The 21458-nt window shown below is 42.9% G+C and overlaps 1 protein-coding gene across 1 annotated transcript in view; it reads right to left on the reverse strand.

Moving 5' to 3' along the window:
- Positions 1–7238: 7238 nt before the first annotated feature.
- The window catches only part of LOC108045610, a 118955-nt gene continuing 104735 nt past the window's right edge, over positions 7239–21458 (reverse strand). The window contains 4 exon segments of the mRNA XM_044457627.1: positions 7239–7705; positions 9757–9984; positions 11980–12375; positions 12434–15468. Coding sequence (XP_044313562.1) covers positions 7574–7705; positions 9757–9984; positions 11980–12375; positions 12434–15468 — 3791 coding nt within the window. The 3' untranslated portion in view covers positions 7239–7573.

A 21458-nucleotide genomic window follows, 5' to 3' on the forward strand; every position in this document is an offset into this window, starting at 1 on the left:
TTTTATTTTTGTCCAATTTTCGCAAAAAATGACGATGTTACTTATACCCTTATAAAAAATGCAAATATCGGTCAAAAAATAAATTTTACCAAATCAACCTGGAATATATTATATAGGTTCTCAGCTTTACGAAACAGTCATTCTTTTGGCTGTGAGTCTTATTTTGCAAAGTTACAACAAAAAACCCTTAAAAAATTGGCTTTTCAATAAATTTTTTTTAATGGCAAAAATTCTGGAAAATTCTGATAAATTTTTCAGTTTTTTTGATCAAAACCCTTGGAAATACTGGTCAGATCTTGGAATGTCATACCTCGTTGAACTCGTTACAAAATTTCCAATTCATTGGTATTATCAGCAAAAATATTTTTTTTGGTCCGAATTTCGAAAAAAAGACGATGTTACCCCTTATGAAAAATGCAAAATCGGTCAAAAAATAATTTCTTCCAAATCCACATGGAATTTATTGAATAGGTTCTCAGCTGCACAAAACAGTCATTCTTTTGGCTGTGGGTCTTATTTTGGGAAAGTTACAACCAAAGACTCTTAAGAAATGTGTCTTTAAATAAATGTTTTTGATGACCAAAATCCGGAAAAAATCCACTCGATTAAACTAAATTTTTTTTAAGGTTAAAGAGAGTTTTTGTCATAAGTTAAGAAATTAGTATATTCAATTGTAAAATGTTTTTTATAAAGATGATCCTGATTGAATTTATTTTCCGTGTCGATGAGGGAATCGGAGCTGATTGCCTCTGAGTGGCTGGGCTCCGCTTTCTGACATGGCCTCACAAAAAATGTCAACCCTTTTCCACCCTTTTCCCCGCGCCTCACTAAATTCAACAATATGTAATCATATTTTTCTTTATACGCTACGCACGCGTCACCGTTAAATACGGATGGGGAAACTAGAGGGGAGGGGGTTCAGGAAAACCAGAGGTGGGAGGTGTGAGGCGGTGCGAATGTGAATCCTGCTATCAGTCGCATCTGTCTTTTGCCGTAGTCGTTGCTGCCTAAAGCGGAAGTAAAAGGATTTGAATTGCCTTTTGCTAACAAAATAACAAAACACCCTTAATGTATGCAAATTCCCCCAAGTTTAAAGTCTCCTGCCAGCTAAGCAAACATCTTAGCAGCGTTTCGCCTTGAGCCTACGGAGCCGTTTTAAAGGATTCCGACGGACGGCAGATCCTTCCACCCGGTCAATGACCAATTGCCGCCCAAGTGTTTTCCTCGGATAACAGAAGGTCAATTTGGGAAGTTTCAAAAACTAAAACTTTAAACTAATTTTACTAATCCAATATTAATGAGTTTGGAAATTTATTTTATTTTGGAGCACTCACTTAGGTTTAGATTTTTTTTATTGATATTACAATTCCCTATATTTATACAAATATCTGAGTGTGCGTTAGTTTTTGGTTTGGATTTTTTCAGGTGGCATAAATCTGTTTAAATCAGAAGGTAAAGCAAGATGTGTGGTCTTCGCAGCAATTATATTTAAAAACCGAATTTTTAGAATTTCTAGGCTTGAATATAGAAAGGCTTTATATAGAAGTGGAACCTTAGAATATTGACCTCGGTCAATATTTTAATTTTTAGTCTTATAATCAACATCTTTAGAGATTTCTGGGACATAAGACTTAATGTGTGATTGACATTAACCATTGCTAGCATCCTTTTGTTTTCCGCCCAATTGTGTGTTAGATATCTCTCTTTATTGCTTGTTTCCACATAAAAGAAATTGCATTTGAATCGATCATTGTGGGGCTAACAATGCCTAAAAGTAGCTTTTCATAGGCATTTTACATAAATATTACCTGCGTGCAATAATTTAGCCTTTACATCCCATTTTTATTGACATGGAGAAATGCTTTTTTTTCTTTTACTTTTTACACCCCCATTTCGTGGTGAATTTTGGTTACTAGCGAAGCTTCCAATCATCCCCTTGAAGTTTTCACGAGTGCCCAATGCAGGCAAAATTGTCGCCACATGATTTTTTCCCCACCCATTTGAGTGGCACTCCGTGAAACCACTTATTTGCTCTTGAGTCTTTCACCGCCCACTCAAGTCACTGCTCAAGCGCGCGCTTTTGTCAGCGGATTTCTCTGCGAATACCGCTCGGCAGTCCGCTCGCCTGCGATTGACACACTGAACTCGGCGGCAGTCGGTCACGATGTTCGCCGGCAGCTGCTGTCGTTTTGTGGGCTTTGCCACGTTGAGAGGCGGGGTTGTTGGTCAAATTTGTGATTTATTTGAAAATTTTTAATAATTCGGGATTGGGGATTTTATTGTGTGGCTGGACCCGAAATTGTTCGAATGAGCTTGGGCCAAGCTAAATTAATGCAAATTTCATGCAGTTTACGCGAGCGGCACTTGTGTTTCTGCTTGGGAAAACTCGAAGTTCGTACAGTCCATGTGCGGTAACCCGTGGTTCACAGACCTGACCTAAGGCAAGCCGCACCAAATTTGACTATGGCAAATTCACTTAGACGTTGGCCTTTCCACGGCGTGCGCACAAAAACTTTTTGCCACACTTTTTTTTTTTGTTTTTTATTTGATGTTTTTTTTCATACATATTTAGCACATGCTGCAGGGGGTGGCAGTGGGTGGCAGGGGGTGGTAGGGTGGGGTAGTGGGTGGCACTGGGCGGTGAGGTCTTGGATTCAGGGTGGGTGTTTGCTTGCCACTTTGGAGCAGCTACAACGCATAAAGATGCGACTTGGCGTTAGTGTGTTTACGTGTGTGTAAGTGCGGTTGGTTTTGCGGCTCGGACTCCAACACTCCGACACTCCGGCTGTGCGACTCCGAGCTCTAACTCCGGGCTACGTCCTGCCCGCCAGTCCACCAGTCCGCCTGACTGCTTGGCTGCCTGCCTGGCTGGCTGGCAAACGCGGCGTATACTTAATTCGGTTTATGCCCGAACGTGTCGCACATTATTCTTATGTGCTCTCCGTCGGCTACGATGTGTGAAATATGCTGAATGTGTGTGCACAGCAATTTTGATTAGAGTCAAAGACATACACATACAAAGACGCTGCACCCGCACTTACACACACACACACACACACTGACAACTGACAAGGCCGCACAACAATTAAATTTTCTTTCGCTCCTGTTGAACGATTTGTTTGATTTGCTCTAAGCGCGAAATAATGAAAATTATGGAAATGAAATGGCTGCCCATTGACCTCATTGAGCAGCCAGCTGAAGTGGATAGAAAAGGAGGTGATGGGGGGCGGTGATGGGGGGACAAGTTTACCTTAGAACGGATATCAGTGTTGTTGGATTAAGAAAATAACTTATAATAGCACATTTCTTAAAAACGGAGCAATCTTAAAATCGATGATAAAAATCGTGTTTATTGTAAAATCCCAATGAGCAATCGCTTAATTTTATCATAGTCACACATAATAAAATTAAAACCGAAAAGTATCCCGATTTCTGGAAAATAAAACGACTGAAAAATAAAATGTGCTCAATAAATGGAGCTTATCCCGTAACTCCACAGATTTCATTTTCCAAATAGCTGCCATCTCTGGCAGTTTTCGCCGGTCACCTTTAACCGCGAATTTGCTCATAATTTTTACGACCTATTTCGTGTGAAAACTGTGTCGCCATGGCATCGCCATTCGCGGTGAGTGGCCAAGTGGTCAACTGAAGTGGAACTTTTAATTTCAATTTTTTATTACTTCAAATCTGTTTGCGCACGGTCAAAAAAGGAGCACCAGAGGGGGAAAAGCGACCCAGAGTCAGCTTGTCTCACCTGTTTTCCATTGTGTCCTTTTTTTTTTGTTTTTTGTTTTTTTGGTCCTGTGGCTTGCAAGTTTTGCGGCATTTTAAATACAGCAATGAAATGGTTTTTTCGGTTAGTTTTTCCGTGCCGGGGCTTCTTGGCATTTGGATATGGTCTACATTTATTGGCCTGGCGACAAATTTTTATTGCCCGTCCGTAGTTTCATCCGGAGGCAGCATATGCCGCAGTCCGCGGGGGAGGGGGGATGGCCGCTGCTCCGGAAAAGTTTGTGCATTCAGTGCCTGGGGTCTAATCACATTGCCAGGCATCAGGCATCAGGAATCGGGAATCAGACGCCAACCTTCGCAGTACGTGATGCATTTTTTACAAGATGCTCAACCGGATGGAAAGGGGGGCGCGGGGGGGGTGGGACTTTCAAGTTGTGGTCCTCGGATAGTTCGCCTTCGACTTGCTCCACTGCTCACAATTTGACTTTTGATGTGGGTATGTGGATATTGGCACGCCCTCAAGCACCATGGGTGAAATGCAAAAGTTTCGCTGCCAAAATGTTTGGAGTTCGACAAGTTTTCCAATAACACTGCCACTTATGTGGTTTCCAGTTTAATTTGATATTGAAAGCGTAAAAGGTGAAAGGAAAACTTTAATTATCGAACCCAAAATTATAAAGCAATAATATTGAATTTATGAAAGCAAATAATTCAATTTATAGAGGCCTGGAATGAACTTAACGAAAGTCAGCCACAGAAAACTGTTGAATTTTACCACAGGAAAGCAATTACACGGCAACAAGAGTTTAAGCAAAAAATGGACATCACAAATGGACAAGAAACATTATTTAAGAAATTCAATTTGGTTGTTCTTTATTTTCTGTGTGTATTGTTTGAGCATATGGATAATTCAGCTGCAAGTCGTATGTTGGCTAACCAAAATATATTCTTTAATCTTTGTGTTTGGTGTTTCCGATCCACGGTTCCCAGTTGGCATGTCAGAATTTGTGGATATTCTGTTTAAATACCGTAATGAAGTCTGCTTATACAATATAATGTACCGTGTTTGTGCTACGTGCCTTGGTTGTGTTATTGCACGCCGATCCGCACTTCCGTTGGCCTTCCCGTTCCCTTTCCGTTCCGCTTGGCATTGGCAGCAATTTCTGGGCGGGATTGGCGGGATTGGGGGGCTCAACCGGGTGGCTTCTCAACTCCGGAGCTCCGGCTGTGTGTTTTTATTTGCGTCGGCAAATCTTAAGCTTGTTTAACTGCTCGTTAGTGTTAGTCGCCAGCTAGTGCCGCTGCTTTTCGCCATTTCCCCCATCCTGCCACCATCTTCACTCCATCCATCGGGACACCCTATTGTTATAACACGTTCACGACCTAGTCAACATCTCCAGCTGACTTGGGCCGGAGTCTCTGAGTCTCTGACTCTGTCTGTGTTTGGCAAGCATCGGAGCTGAACACTGGAAGTAGTGCCATCGGAAGGGTTTTGAGTGTATGTGCCAAGGTGGATGCTAAGTACCGACCTCCAAGCCCATTTCCACCTGCCACCAGCCAAATGTAAAGCACGGAGAAAAATAACTAGTTGTTCTTAATTAGGAACTATATGGTTCAAATGTTTTCTCCATTTTTTTTAAGCATCGAAATACATTATATTTTATTTTCGTAATAGTTGCAAGGGGATATAAGCTTCCGCTTGCCGAAGTTTGCTTTTGAAAATTTGTCAATTTAACGTTTAAGTTAGTTATTTATATTCCGAAGGCTGGTAAACAGGTAACCCACAATAGGGCTTCTAAAGTCCATAACTTTACCAAATGTAAGCCAACTTCAAATTGGCATACCACTTACGACTTGTTTGACTTTTAAAATTTTCATTTTAACGTTGATAATGTTGTTGATCCAAATTTTATGTTTATAAATTATATAAATTATTATCTATAAAAATATATTATATAGAGTAAATACAACTGGATATAACCGTACTAATAACTACACAAATTTAAACATAATATAAAACATTTGAATATAAATCGTTCGTAATCGTGCTGAAAATGTAACAAACAGAAAGTAAATAATGTTATAAAATGACTTTGATATTTGATCCCCTTGCTGGCATATTTTCTTAACTCTTGGAGTTCCTGCTGCTTAATGGTACTTGAATTTTCTCTCTGTGCAGCAGTCATGGCTGCTCCGCCTGACTGGTAAATGTTTGTCCAGCATAATTGCGCTCAGCATGCAGTTTCCCTTTGCCTTTGCCTTTGCCGTTACTGGCGCAGTGGCTACAATATTTTCCTTAGACCGTCGCCTTTGCCGGCGTTTTTCAATTTTCCCTAGTTTTTGCCTTCTTGCGGAGCTTTAAAGGATTTGGAACTTGTTTACGTGGCGTATTAGTATAATTTAGAGCGGAAGCCATCAAAGGCTTTGATGCGCCGCAGGCGAGTCTGGAAATTATTTTCACATTGCCTTAACCGAACTAATTTCAACGTGTTCGCAGTGCTGTTGTTTATGTGGGTTAACCGCAGGGAAAATGGGAAAGCGATGAGGTCGAGTGTTGCCATTAAACAATTTGGCATGTAGTGTAGTGTAGTCTGGGACCGGAATCTAGATAAACAGAACATTTTATATAATAAAGTTCGATGGCTTAATTAACCAACGAAAAGTTAATAACCACAGCTTTGCTTTGCCCTGAAATGTATGCTACACAAAACTAAAATGTTATATGTGCAAATTTATAGGTTGGATTAATACTTAAAAAAAAACTGAAATTAAAAATAAAATAATATCGAAATAATATTCATTCACTACTACTTCATTACTATCTAAGATATATATTCTATAGAAGTAATATCGATATGTACCTTTTGGCTCTGTGCATGAATATAATACGAAAATCCATTAGCAGAATATTTCCATAGATTAGGTTCTAAACCAGAGGTAGCCGCAGATATAGATATATAAGGCCCGACAACTAAAGCCCGTTCACATATTTATTTTCGTTTTTGCCCATTACAATTGTCGCAGCAATTGCTGGTCATAACAATTACCGTTTCGTGTTTAACCGTAATAATCTGCCCTGTTGTTTGTGTAATTAAACAAATAATAAACCCGAGAGCCCTTGCCACTTGAGTGTTTTTATTGTTGACCAAATATGAGTTCATGGGATTTAAAATGGTTTAATCAACCGGTCGGTACTCTATGGCCTGTTATAATACCAAAAATATTTACAATGCTTTATGGTTTGCGCCGAGCACTTTTCGGCAACAATTGTGATTGTTTTGGACTTAGTCTGGGCCACGTGCGTGCCTCGATTCCCTACATATTTTCCCGTCTGTCCATAAATCTTGGGGCTAAATTTAAAAATAATAGAAAAACGTGAGATTTATTGAGGAGCCTCTCCTTCTTCGCCCAGATTGGCCCAGGTGGATTCAATAGACATGCCACAACCAGGATTTATGACGCAAGACCTTAAACAAATAGCCTCTCAATTATTGCGCAATTTGAAGTGTTTAATTAATGTATGGTATTTTATTGCATTGTATTCAGGGTATTCGTGTGTACGTATTGGTTATGCATAATATATAGGTATAGGTATAGGTATAGAAATAGGCATTATGTAAACACTAACTAGCGTTATGCGTGCTCGATTCAATTGTATATCACTTAAATTATAATTACGAAACGAAATTGCTCGTTGGTTAATAGCGCATAAATACACATTAAATGCATAACCAATTGTTGAGTTTTACGTCCTTTGCCAAACTATTCGGAATCCGGAGTCCTGCGGATGGTTTTTGGGCTGGGGAATGGTTTCGTGGATGCTGATGTTGTTGTTGATGGGCTAGCTTCGGGCCAGCATTCCGTTGATCATTATGTTGGCCAGGGCGTTCCGCCTCTTCCGCCACGCCCCCATGCCCTGGGCGTGATATTGCAGCTGTGTGTACCACTGTTTCGTCCGCACTCCATCCTCCGCCTGCGAATAAATAAAGCGGCGTGTAAACCCGTTAGACGTATTTGATTGACTGGGCCCTGACCTCCACAACCCCTCCCCCCTCTTTCCCACCCGGCACTTTTCCACCCAGCAAGGTTGTCATTTCGACAGGACCCGTGGAGTGCGTGTACGCAACTGTGTTTGTGAGTGTGTGGGTGTGTGAGTGGGTGTGTGAGTGTGCGCCGCTTGTCAGCCGCTCAGTTGGCCGGAACTAAACGTTTCAATTTATGCGCCGCCGGCCTCAAAATGCCTACGCCGTAGTGTAATCCCTACACTCCTAAAAACATAATAACAAATCTTTCTCATTTTAATTATTCTAATGCCCTTTATTTAAGAAATTAGAAAAAATATTTAAAATGATATGTATAAAATGGAGACAAACCTACTTCCCTAAAATAGTAAAGTCAAAAAAGTTAAAACAAAGCTATCTAAATCTTTTTCTTTGAATATTTGCTTAAAAACAAACATTATCTTTTTTCATAATAATAATTAGAAACAATAAAATAAATGAGGAACAGTTGCCAACTTTAAATATTCTTTAGATAACTAAAAATAATTATTGCAGGTCTTAACTGAGAATAATTTCAAACCTAGGATTCTAATAATTTAAATTGTATTAATTGATAAATAATTTAATAGAAATATATAAAAAAAATGCATTCAAAATTGTCAACTGTGTTTTGCATCAATGTCTAATTTTGTACACTTTGTTGTGCTTTAGTTTGATCTATCCAAATATTTAATAGTCAGAAATGGAATTATAATTGATGATTTTAATGGTTTTGCAGAAGTAAATCATAATTTATTTTTTTGTGAACTGTATCCTGTATTAAATCTGTCTGTCTGGCAGTGTTCCAAAGTCTGGCTGTCTCCATTTTCGCCCTTTTCCCGCCGCGGCGCTCACGCAGCCATTTTGTTGCGCTCCCGTGCGTTTTTCTTTCATTCTTTATATAACGTATTTCAATAAATGTCATTCATTTTGGCAGCCGCTCTACGTGCGCTGCCTGAGCGCGTCTGAAAGGATCTGGATCTCCGCCTGCGGGTCCCGGCCAGGACTCTCCCATCCTGCGATGGCTTAGCCGGGCCTCAACAAAATAAGGGAAAAAAATGTAAATTTGCATGACTAAAATCTGGATGGCTGGTCGGATGATGCTACAAGCATTAGACGGGCAAAGATTTGGAATGGATTTTTGCATACGCTTTTTGCGCTCTGTCTGTTATTAAAATTTCTTTACTTTCCTGCTCCGAGAAAGGTAAACTCTTCATTGTGTCATAGCTTCCTTGTTCCCCAGCTCAAGGAATTTCCCAGCTCCCCTAGAAAAGGTTATGAGCATGTGAGTGTGAATGAAGGAGCTATCCAAGGGTGACTTTTATTACATTCCTAGATGATTGTGCAGGAAGCACTTCAAGCTGACTCGGCTGAATGCCCATGTATTGCTTATACATTTCTCAAACTTTGAATTTCTCCGTTATTTTAATATAACTATTGTTAAATCTAATCCATTGTCAAGCCAACAATAGTTAATTATCGACCTTTCGAAGTTAATAAGCGGTTGGAAACTATTAATGTTTTGAATTTCCTCAAAAGAATTTCCTTGCTAAGAATTAACAGTCTATATTTTTCTACCTAAGCAAAATTGATATACACTTGTTTAATATTCTTTTATTTCCCGTAGTGTTCTTCCTGTTAAACGTTTTCCACATGTTGGTGGAATACACCATTTCGAGGTTGGTTAACCCTCCTGTTGCGCTGCTCTATTAACCGCACTTCTCGGCCAGAAAAAAGAGGCCAGGAACTATCATTCCCAATCCCAGCCACACTAAGCTGGAAACTAACGAAGCCCAAACACTGGGTTGCGATGTGCAGTCAAAAGGCTGGCGCTCACTAATTCAAATGCCAACTCAACGGGAACAGAACTACGGTCTACGGACTATGGACTACGGACTACATACTGAATTGGCTTGGCCAGTTGGAGTGGAAAACAAAGGGTCCTTGCTGCGATGCCGATACCGATACTTCGGCTCGTACTCACTTTGAATATGAATGTGTCCTTCGATGAAATTTCCTGCACTTCGAAATAATCATCCCAATCCGCTTCGCTGCACACGACACATCTGTCCAGATAGAGCGGCTCCCGGATCAGCGTGTACCGTCCGCACTTCTCCTTCACCAAAAGCAGCGAGGCCTCGCGGATGCCCGTGTGCTTCGGGAAATTCAGTTTTTCCGACATGGCCTTCTCTGCCCTGTAATTGGCACTTGGCTGTTGTTGTACGGTTGTTCGGTTGTATGGTTGTACGGCAGCCGTTGTTTCAGGTTTAGTGTTAGTTGTCGTCGATGTCGGTTGGTGTGGCACAAAAAAAGGACCAAAAGCGGCGACAATGGAAATAAAGGATAAAGAATAAGAAAAAATGGAAAATTGTGTAAAACGAAACTAAACAAAATTACAACTACAAGTGGGTGGAGAAAAGGCATAGAGAAAAAATATGCTGAATCCTTAAGGCAAATTTTGTATCTTAGCAAAACTTAGTTAAAAAAAACCATTTGAATAAGACTTGTGTATGTGAGAAAAGTCTTATAATAATAACAGGTTACCTATTTTAAAATAATCTTTTTTGTATGTCTTTGAATTGAGTATGTATAAATTCAGCTAAAGTGAAAATGCAATGAATTTCTTACATAGACGAATCTAAAAAATTATAAGTGAACTACACTAAGTTTAAATACAAGAAAGGAAATAGAATTAAAATATTCGTAAGCCTAAGTTAATATATTGGATTTATCTCTTATAAAATCTTAATTGGCTTAACTGCCTTAATGATTTATCATTAATTAAAGTAGCCTACTTATCTCTCTTAAATACTGAATTTTCCTTGTTTTCTCTCAGTGTAGTTTGGACTATTCTAGATAAGGTTCTGGCAAACGCACAAAGCGTGTCAGGCCGAGAAACTGCCGCAGGAAGCGGCACCAAGAAGCAACTGGAGCTACAGAACCAGGACCAACTCGCAAAAAAACAAAAAGCGAACAGGCAACGAACTGGATGTCGACCGTTTTTGAATTGAGCAATTGTCGGCGGTCGAGGCCGGGTTAGAAATTTAGAGCAGGGTGTCTGGAAAAAATGAAAACCCCGATCGGAGCAGAAAAACCATGCAAAACATGTGACATACGCACTGCGTCCGTATGCCGATTACGCCCTCGATCCCAAAACTCCTGGCAGGATGCCACTTTCCTCTGCTTTTCCCCTAACCTAAAATGGTTTTGTTTTTTGGACCCGAGATAGTTGCTGGGATAAGCACTTTTCATTAGGAAAAAAAGCCCAGAACGAGAAAGGCTGGCAGTGGGCGTTGGGTTTTGGACTCGGTGCCGGTTCAATGGGCTCGCCTCTGATTTGTTGAAATCTTTTATCGCACGGGAAAGTGTTGCCATGGCAGCCGGAAAAGCCGAGACAGCTCCGGACGGCTCCCACCGCACGGAGCCAGTTGGATAGCGTCGCTCGCTAATTGCCTTGGCATCGCCATCGCCATCGCAATCGCCTTTGCCATCTTGGCCCGTGTCAAACGCCCTAACGTCTCTTGATGCCTGTCGAATGTGGCCCAGTCAGGAGGAGGAAAGAGAGGTGGAACAAGAGGAGATGGACCAGGAGTAGGAGCAGGAGCCGGAGGAGGTACTACAAGAGGTGCTCAGCCAAGTTGAAGAAAATAAGTGAACTATGCAAAAGTCAGGCCATGCCCTTATGCAATCAATTTTAGTCATTCCTCTTAAGAAAGATTGGTCGGTGTTCTAATTTAAGTACTACATATTTAAAATTATGTACATACAACTTATTATTCGTTTTAAATAAGGTAAGCTTAAAATATGTTTTAAACTGTAAAACTTAATAAGATTTGCTAAGATTAAAACCTAATTTTAGTTAGACATAAAGACGAAAAACGGAACTATAATTTATCAAACTAGGAAAAAAGTATGGTCCTAATATTTTATATATATTAAAGAAGATATATATATATTTATTTATTTATTATAAATATAAATGATAGAATAGTTTATACAACTAAAGGTAATATAAAAGGGCATAGTTCTATCTACGGGGCTTTCGACTATGTTTGTTAAAGATGGTTAGAATTACTTATTATATATATGTTTCTGGGTTTTAATTTATTGTACATATATATTTGAGGATGTAAATAATACTTTAAATATAGTTTCTAGAATATTAATTTGATTTAATTATGTATTTCTACTTAACTGCACCACCTACCTTGCCATTGGTTACCAATAAGGCGTTCACCGGCGTCAACTTGATGGTGCGTGCCTTCTTCCAGTTGCTGTCCGTGGGCTGTGTGTAGAGCAGTCGTCCCTCCATGGCGAACCGCACCTCGTCGTGGTTCCACTCCAGGACATCGATGGCCATTTTGCGCAGCTTGATGTTGATCATGTCGATCTCGCAGGAGGCACGTCGATTCGGGCTGGAGGAGCTGATGCGCCGCCACAGCTTGGTGGGCACGTCCTTGGCCTCCTGGTTGATGTGGTTCAGGTGCAGCTCGATCTTCTCCTGGGCCTGCTTCAGCAGATCGCGTCCATCGATTTGCGAGGGGGTGACCTTGTAGAGACGGGCCAGGAGCAGGGGGTATTTAGTCACACGCTGAACGGGAACCTACAAAAAAATATATGATTAATACTGGTTTTATATAGAAACACATTGAACTACTCGCCATCAAAAAGGAATTGAGGTTCATGCGCCGCAGCACGGCGTTCTCCATTTGGGAGACCTTCAAGAAGATGCGCAGCAGCTCCTTCTCCTTCTCGAGATTGGCCAGCAGCAGACTGGCGCCAGCCTGGCGGACGCAGTAGCTCTCGAAGGCGTGCAGCATCTGGGTGAAGTCGAGGAAGATGCGCCCGATGTTCACCGTCAGCAGGTCGTCGTCGCCCTGCTCCAGCGACATGTCCAGGGCGTCGCGCATTCGCTCGGCCAGCGTCTGGTTGTTCTCGAGCAGATCTTCCGTGTTGAGGAAGATCGCGGAGAGCTGCTCCTGGGTGAGCAGGCCGGCCACCAGCATGGGGTGGCAGAACTCCTCCAGTATGATCTGCAGATCCCTGCCGTACTTCTCCTCCGTCTCCACGATCTCGGTGATGATCTCCTTGCGCTCCACGCGCTTCCTCCCGCACTTCCTGCAAACCAGAGGAGCGTAGAGGACTCCGCCGTCGCCCACCTGCATTTCCACGGGTCCATCGCAATCCTCGCACAGGTGGAGCACGGTGGGCGTGGCCTGGTACTTGCTGCGAGAAGTCTTACTAGTTTCCGAACCCACTCCTGAATCCTGGCGTTCCACATCACTGCCGCATGACTTTCCTCCTCCTCCGCCGCAAATGAAATTATGTGGTGGCGGCGATAGGGAACTCATGCTGCTCTGGCCACTGTCCCGCTCCCGATCTCGCTCCTCCGCCTGTCGCTTGTCCAAATCACTCAGCGTATCGGCAGCTTCCTCCTCTATAATCTTAGGATTGTTGCCATAATCAAAGCTCTCTTCCCTGGCCAAACCGCGTTCCTTGGCATCCACCAGATAGGATAGGATATCGTACTTGGAGGCTCCTTCGAAGATGGAGCGGGCAGCCTTCTTGTCCAGCTCGGCATCATTCAGAGGAGGAGCAGAAAGTGGCAGTGGCGGTGGAACCTCATGGATCTCCTCGTAAATGGGGTCACCACTATGCCTAATCGATTCGTAGTGATGTTCCGTCTCAGTTCCCAAATCCTGATCCACATGCGTGGAGTGCTCAATCTCCGCCAAAGTGGCATCCACCAGAAGTTGATAGAACTTGGCACGCGTGGCGGGATCCAGTTCCACTTCGGGATCCTTTATGGTGGTGACAGGATCCTCTTCCAGGATTCCAGAGGCTGTCAACTCACTGGAGCAGCTCTGATAGCAATCCGACTCATTGCCACCGGCTCCGCCATCGAAATCGAAAAGTTCGTAGTTGTGGGCCGAGGCGAAGCTATTGGCGGAACTGATGCTGCCCCGATTGGAGAGGCGGTCCTCCTCTTTGGTTGCTCTTCCAGGTGTCGTCGTCACCGGCTGGCGTTCCAGGCGGATGCGTTCCAGCGAGGCGCTGATCAGGCGATTCATGTCGTCGTGGTCTTTGGTGCCGCTCATGTCGATTCCCCTCCTGGTCTGCTGGAGTCTCTGCAGCGAGTTCTCGATGAGCTCCGCCACCGTCTCCGTTTCGAGTCCCTCGGCCACCTGACCCAGCATGGGATCCTGCAGGAGTTTGGCTATGAAACCGGGTTCCTTGGGCGGAGCAGTTGATGCCTCCTCAGCCTGCAACTTCTTGGCTTTCCCACTTTCCCGCGATGGAGCTCGCAGGCCACAGACATGCGGCACCAGGTTCAGTTTCACTGCCTCCACCGGATTGCGAAGGATCTTCAAGAGCTCTGTCTCGTGGGGAACCAAAGGATTGGGTGAATCCTCGGGAGGCGGCGTGGCTGGCGTGGAACTGATAACAGGAGGAGTATTGATGGGCGTACTGCTGGTGGCCGATCCCTTCCTCTCCCTTTCGTAGTCCAGCCGGATGAGGGTCCTTCCCCTGCCACTGGAACTGCTGCTGCTGGAGGTGGAGCTGCTCGAAGTGGACGAGATGCAGGACACCGACCTCTGCAGGTTCACCTCGCTGGCTCCCCGAATGGGTATAATGGCTATGCCCATGCCCATCTGCTGGCTGCGCAGCGTGTTCAGCTGGTTGAGCTCCTGCTCCTGCTCCTCGGCACTGCTCACACTGATGCACACACTCGTGGCCGAGTGGCTATTGACCACCACCGAGGATTGGTACAGTGGCTGAGCTGCATCCGCACTCAGGTTCATCGTGGAGTAGCAATCATCGCCGCTGATCAGGATGGAGGTCTTCTTCGGGGCCGCATCCTCTTCGTCGGGGGAGGAGAGGAATAGGTTGGGCCTCCTCCTCAGCTCCACCCCCAAATCCGTGTCCTCCTCGCTGTGGGATATCTTGAGGCGATGCACCTCCTGGGTGAAGCTCTCACCCCCCTCCCGCTGTTGCTGCTTCTGCGGCTTGAATGGAGCCACCCGCACCACTGTCCTTTGGGGCGACAGAGGCGACTTATTGATTTCGTGCGGGTGCCGCAGTGGCAGTGGCAGTGGCAGCATCTCTAATCCTTTGCCTCCTCCATTGGGAGGCGGTGGCGGCGGCTCCGTGGGCCGCCTTTGAAATAAATCTCTCGAGTCGCTGCGGTTGCTTTTTATGCGCAGCGCCATTGTGTCCTTAAAATTTAAAATGACATTCTGTGGCCCACTGGCTGGAGTCGTCGGGATGGAGTGGCAGTTTCTGCCGGCGGTGGTGGAGACGAAGGAGGCGTGGCCGTGGGCGGCAGAGGCAGAGGCGTTGGCGACCAGGGGCGCGGTCGACAAATGCCGTTCACTGTGCGCCCGTCTGATGGGATTTCGCGATTGTGTCGTTTGTGCTGCACGCTTTTGACTTGCCGCAGGCTTGGCAACGGCATCCTTCTTCTCCAGCTCCTGCTCCTGCTCCTTGTCCTTTCGCTCCCTTTCAGCCAAGTCGTTGGGTTTGTTGTCGTGACTCTCATCCTTGTCGTTGTGCTCGTCATCATCGTCATAATCGCGATTTGCTGCTGTCGTCTTTTGGGTTGCTGGTGTTGTTGGTGTTGCTGGTGGTGGTGCTGGTCCCCCTTCTCTGGGAACTCCTCCTGGAACTCCTGCTCCACCCACTCCATTTGATGTGCCTGCAAAAGAGTAGATGGCAAGCCGGTTAGATGGTGACACTGGTGAGTGGCGTGTCGCAACTGGCAAAATGTTGCTTTTGTAAAGTAAATCTAAGACTGGCAGGGCCCGGCCAAGATGCGGAGTGGCCTCCCACACCCACATCCCCCATCGTCATCCTCATCCCCATCCACACCCACATTCCCACTCAACTGCTGCCTGATCATGAGAGTAATAGCCAAGAGCCGAAGGGGATTTGACTTGGATCAAATGCGGTAGACAACGACTGCAGCAGAGTTGGCAACATTGTATGGTTTTAAAAGGGTTTCTAGCTAGATTTGGATGGTTGGTGGAAAAGTTTCTTGAAATTAAGTAAACAATTCCCTCAATTTACAAACAAAAATGTACTTTCTTCAGATACTTTGGAAATGATAATTATTGTGGCATACATACAATGAAACATTTTAATGCTGTCCAAATGGTCAACGAGATTATAGAAATAAAATTCGTTGTTTACTTTGTTGCTTTTTTGTGAAATTAATTGACTAGCTGCCACTTTTAAGAGCTTCAAAATCTATAGATTTTAGGGTAGCAGTTTAAAATATATAAGGACCTGGTTATTTAAAAGCTAAAATTTCTGCAATTTGTCAGCTAAAGAATTACAAAGGTATTTCTGATCTCCTTAGAACTTTAGCTTATGGTTATTTGTGTTTATTTAAACAGTGCTTGAGCTACTATTGCTGGTAATTCGGGGGATCCCCTCATCGACTCAATGGCTATTTATTTATCTTCCTACAGCACCTTCATTTGTTCACTCGGTTCGGTTCATGCAGATTTATGTTCGGCCAAATGGTGTAGTTGCCCCCCGAAACCCTTGCCCCTCCCACTCCTGCCACACTATCACCCCCCTCCCTTGTGGTGCCACCCCCTCCCTTAACCCCCCGAACCAGCCACTTCCGTTGACAGCCACTTAAAGATGTGCCTGCCCGCGATAAGGTGTTTTGTTTCGGCTCTTTTGGTTTTCGGTTTTCGGCTTTCGACGGTGGTGGCCACGCTTGTGGTTGCAATCGTGCCACCCAAAAACCATCCGAAAACCACCGAAAAGCCAACCACTCGCCCTCCAAAATGTCTGACAATATGTACGTATCTTTATTTATGGTAAATTGGGTGATTTACGTTGCGGCCGATAAGCTTTGCTTTTCAGCGTTCGCCGGCTGTCCTTGTCCTGTGTCCTGGCATTTGAATTGCCGGGCGGCTCAAGTCCTTGACTGTGGCAGTGGCACTCGGCTTGTAAATGGGCTTTTATTTTCGTTAGCCGGGTTAAGAGCCCGCACAAGGACGAATGCGGCCGCGACCAAGACGCGGACGTGGCTGGCTCCAAACAATTTGTGTTGGAATTAAGATAATAGATTACATTTAAATGTTTTGAGGCTGCGAAAAGGGTTTACTTGTGTCGCCGAAATTTGAGTGCCGCTGCTGACGTCAGCCTTAAAATGGGTTGATAACCCTCTCATTTTACGTCCAACCCCTCCCTTCCTTTGCTTTTCGAAAAGATAAGACATCCGGACAGTGACCCACACACCCAAAACACAAAATACGAAATACAAAATACAAAATACAAAAGCCAACGTCGTTTTAATGAGTGCGAAAAGTGAGCTGGCTTTATGGGTTGCGGCCACCTTTGCGTTTTATGTTAATGAGTGTCATCGGCATGGAGATTCGAGGAGCTCAGTCGGTGCACTCTGAACCCGAAAGCGGATCGAATAAACACCTGCCAGCTCAACCGCCGCGAGCAGGAGCGAGCTGGGGCGAACAATGAAATTAATTAATTGCGACAGCCACTTGAATTTCAATCGACAACCCTTCGATTTGCTAATCGCATTAGCCGCCATTCGAAATAGTTTGCCTTGCAAAATAGCAACAATAAGGAGCGGATCCGGATCGGGTGGCTATAGCTCGAGTGGCTTGGTGTGCGAAAGGTAGCTCGGTTTTAATCTAACACTTGTCTGCTCACTCCTTTCATACCTTTTGTGCACTGGCCAAAACGGGATTAGCAAAAATTATGCCTTAATAAATAAATTAAGGTATGCATATACCACTTTTTCTTATTAAAAAAAAATATAAATACCTTAATAATTGAATACATAGTAAACATTAGTTAGTATATCTATTAATTAGTTTTAATTTTGGACCAGTATTAAGAGCTTACAAAACATTAGATTTATAATTGAAAAGTTTAATTGCAATTACAAATCTTATATTTTTATTAGCTCTCCAAACTAGTCTTCAATTTAAGATTTTAATAACATTTGCACTTGTTTATTCTGTCGGTAACCTACTATTGTTATTTTAATGAAACATATTTTTCTATCTGTGACTCGGCTACTGCTCTTTTTTCGCTGCCACTTAATGAGATTTTTGTTCCGAATTACACTGCCATTGTCGTTGGGAAGTCGCGCAGTTGTCGACTATTGTAATTGGTTGCCGCCTTGTCTTTGAGCGAAAATATTTAATTAACGCCTTTTGTAGTTGGATGCGATGCTCGACTGCCTGTAATACACTCTCGACAAAGGGCCACAAAGGAGCAACAAATAAATCCCAAATTTGACAAGCCAAGCGCATACAAAAGCCTTCGTTTATTTAATTGCCTTTGGTCTAGGTACATCTTAGAGAAAAACAAAAAAAAATAAATAAATAAAAATAGCTAAGCAAAGTAAATATATTCAACAGAGCTGAATTTCGTTACAGGATTCAATTAGCCAAGTCAAGTGGGTGAAAATATTGTTCAATTTTAAATCCACTCTTCAATTGGATCAGTTTTGTGCAGAATAGGTTACTGGCTTTTTCGGTTAGTTGGCAAATTAAATAAAAATCGAAGCTCTGAAAATGTAAACAAAGTGAAAATGGGAGAATCCAAATTGGAGAAATCGAAGTCGGAGGAGGTGAATCTTTTGGCCCCATGCGGCTTTGTTCAGTTGAGGAGAAAAAGTAATTAAAAGAGTAACTTGTCGGGATTAGTAAAAACATTTTAATTTAGTTGCCATGCATAACAAAGAGTGCCGAAAGAGAGGGGTTAAGGGAAATGGCAGCAAGTCAAACTGAAATGGGTCAATAAATCCGAGCTTAATTTTATTGCTCTGCACGCTGGCAGCCGGCATTCCCCTTCCTTTGAGCCATTCTGCTGAGCGAGACGAAGAAATATAAATCGCAATGGTAAACAAATCAAAATAAATGAGTAACAAAAGCAAGCCATGGCCGAGGCAATGTGAGCTCAGCTTTTCCCCGCCACCGCCGCCGTCGCTTTTCCCATTTTCCAGGCACTCCTCCGATGTGCTGACAAGCTGACAAACTGACTCGGGACTCGAGACTCCGAGGGAGTCTGGCAATCTGCCGAGGAAGCTCAGAGGGTCCGAAAAGGAGGGACAAGCAGCAAGAAAGAAATTATAGTGGCTGAGCAGGGATTGAGATACGTAAACGTACAGGGATTCCGATTGGAATTGCGATTCCGTTCCCCAATCTCCACACAGAGCGAAAGAATGTCACAAAAACTTTGCGGTTCTGCGGTTAATATGTTTCAAAATTTATTGAAAGAAATTTTGGTTCTTTTATTACAATGGTTGATAGCCATTTATCTAAATAACTATTGCAATTTATAATAGTTGAGATATGACAATAATGGTTGTGCATTTTCAAAGGCTTTGGAAATATTTATATTTCTTATTATATTTAGCTTAGTAACTTTTCTCAGTGCACCCACACCCCTTTACAGCTGCAACATTATTGGGTCCACAGCAAACATTGTGTACATTTTGGCTCATTTCAATAAGGGAACAAATTTTACTAGCCGGACATGTCAGAAAGCAGTTGCTATTTTGATGGCAGCGCCGGGTTAAAACATATAAATTCGCATTAGAAATGCACGAGTTGACTTGAGTTTCATTTTGGCTGTGAAACGAGCAAACAATGCCCATTGAACAGCAGCAGCAACAGCAACAATTGCAGCTGCAACAAAAAAACAGGACAACAAAGTGCAGACTAAGGTAGTGGCAGCATCAACATTTACTGCTGTCCCTGTTGTTGTTGCTGTTGCTGTTGCACGTTTCGCCGGCCTGCGAAACATTCATTTCCTTGTCCTGGCTTCGAATCCTTGCACCCATCCCTTGGCTCGTTTGTCTTGGCAGCTTCCTACTTGGACTCCTGCTGCTGATGTTGCTACTGCACCGTCTTCTTAAATGCGCGTAAACTACTTACAGTCTCTTCCGGCAACTCTTTCTCAGTCAAAAACAATGGGTATCAAAAGAATAGCAGTATATTAAAGTGTCTTTAATCACTTAAATATTGATAAAGTTAAGACTAATTGAGTAACTTTAAAACTAAACTCGAATAGTTGTTAATTAAGTTGCTTAAGTTGACCTAAAATTGGAAACAATAAACAACTTTACTACTCCCAGTTTATTTTTAGTAGAATATATTTTTAAAGCCCATTTAATTTTCATTTCAAGTAAAGTCCCTAAGCAAATTTAACAGCAATCTGGCAAAGCGCAATAAGAAAATTATAAAATTAAATTCCAGAAATATAACATTTTGTTTAGGACTGGCAATAAAGAATTCCAAGAGCTATTAATTTGAATGCAACTGTAGAAGGATTTTTATATACATATACACCGACAGGCAAAGCATATAATATATATAATATTTCTTGGGCAGTGAACAAAAACAAACTGCCGGCAAACATATTGCGAAAGTGCAAACAGCGAGCATAAGATGCGTTGAAAATCCTTTATCAGTGAAATTATTTGCGCAAGGACAACAGCAAGCAGCGAGGGCAAAATGAAAACGAAAATGAAAATGACTCTGGCAAAAGGGCCAACGGAGTTGTCCAAAACAAACCGATTCCCCAGTTACGCCTCAGCCCCATTCGTTTGCCAAATGTGTTGGAAAATTTCTTACAGCCCGAGATGTTCAGCGAAAAAATCTCCGTGGCCATTCCTGCGCCAAGAAGCGTGCTACACTTTTCTTTAATGGCAGTCTCGGCGCTTTTATGTCATAAAAATTGAGCAAAGCGAGAGCATACATACTGTATATCTATGTACGAGCGAGTGTTGCTGCTGTAGAAGGTCGTTTTTATGGCTAGCATTTTGGAGGCGTGGTCCTGGTGCGGATCCACCTGCAGTTCAGACAATGCGCTGCATTATTTAAAGGAACTCCAACCGGGATGGAAACTACGAAGGCAACGAAGCGCCGAGCTGCAGAGTTGGGTCAGCCAGACGACGGCGAAGGCCGCGCGGCGAAATGCAATTAAAGCGCTGCTCCGCATCCAGAAACCTTTCAAAAATCTACTTGCGAAGTTTTCGCATGCATTGGCAGAAAACAAAAACAACGGCGAACTACACAAAAATGAGAAGAAATCGAGTGCTTTCACACAGAGCGAAAAGGTGATTCAATCAATAATCAGGCGAAATCTATTTTATTTGCCGCCTTCTTGGCATTAAATTCTCGTAAGCAAAATACATGAACAAAAAAATTAAAAAGTAACGGAATTCGGCTTAAAAATATTTAGTTAGAGCCAATCTTGAGGAAATATATTTTATTGTAGGTCGTCTTTTCATAAGTTTACTAAATAACAAATTTGTTAAAACGCTTACAATTATTTAAAAATTGTTTCAATAGTTTTGGGTAAGCAGAGTCTAAAAAATCCCTCAAAACTTTTACTCATTTTTAAGATGACAAAACATGAATAAAAAATCAATTTTAGCTGGAATAAAAGTCAAAAATTGTTATCTGAAAACTCCCACTAAAAACTGTTTGTTAAGAACCCAATTTATTTTCCTCTGGAGAATCAAAAAACAGTGCAGAACACAACTGGCAGGCGAGTTCTAAAAATACTTAATTTAGCTGAAAATGTCGCTGGCTTTTGTTTTGCAGCAGCGCATAGAAAGTTTACAGTTCCTGCTTGGAGATCATATCTGAAGTCCCTGGGATCCGTACCATCCCAGTCCCCCCTCCCCCTCCC

The sequence above is a fragment of the Drosophila rhopaloa genome, unplaced genomic scaffold, assembly GCF_018152115.1.
Source record: "Drosophila rhopaloa isolate 14029-0021.01 unplaced genomic scaffold, ASM1815211v1 contig_163, whole genome shotgun sequence".
Classification (NCBI taxonomy): Eukaryota; Metazoa; Arthropoda; class Insecta; order Diptera; family Drosophilidae; genus Drosophila; species Drosophila rhopaloa.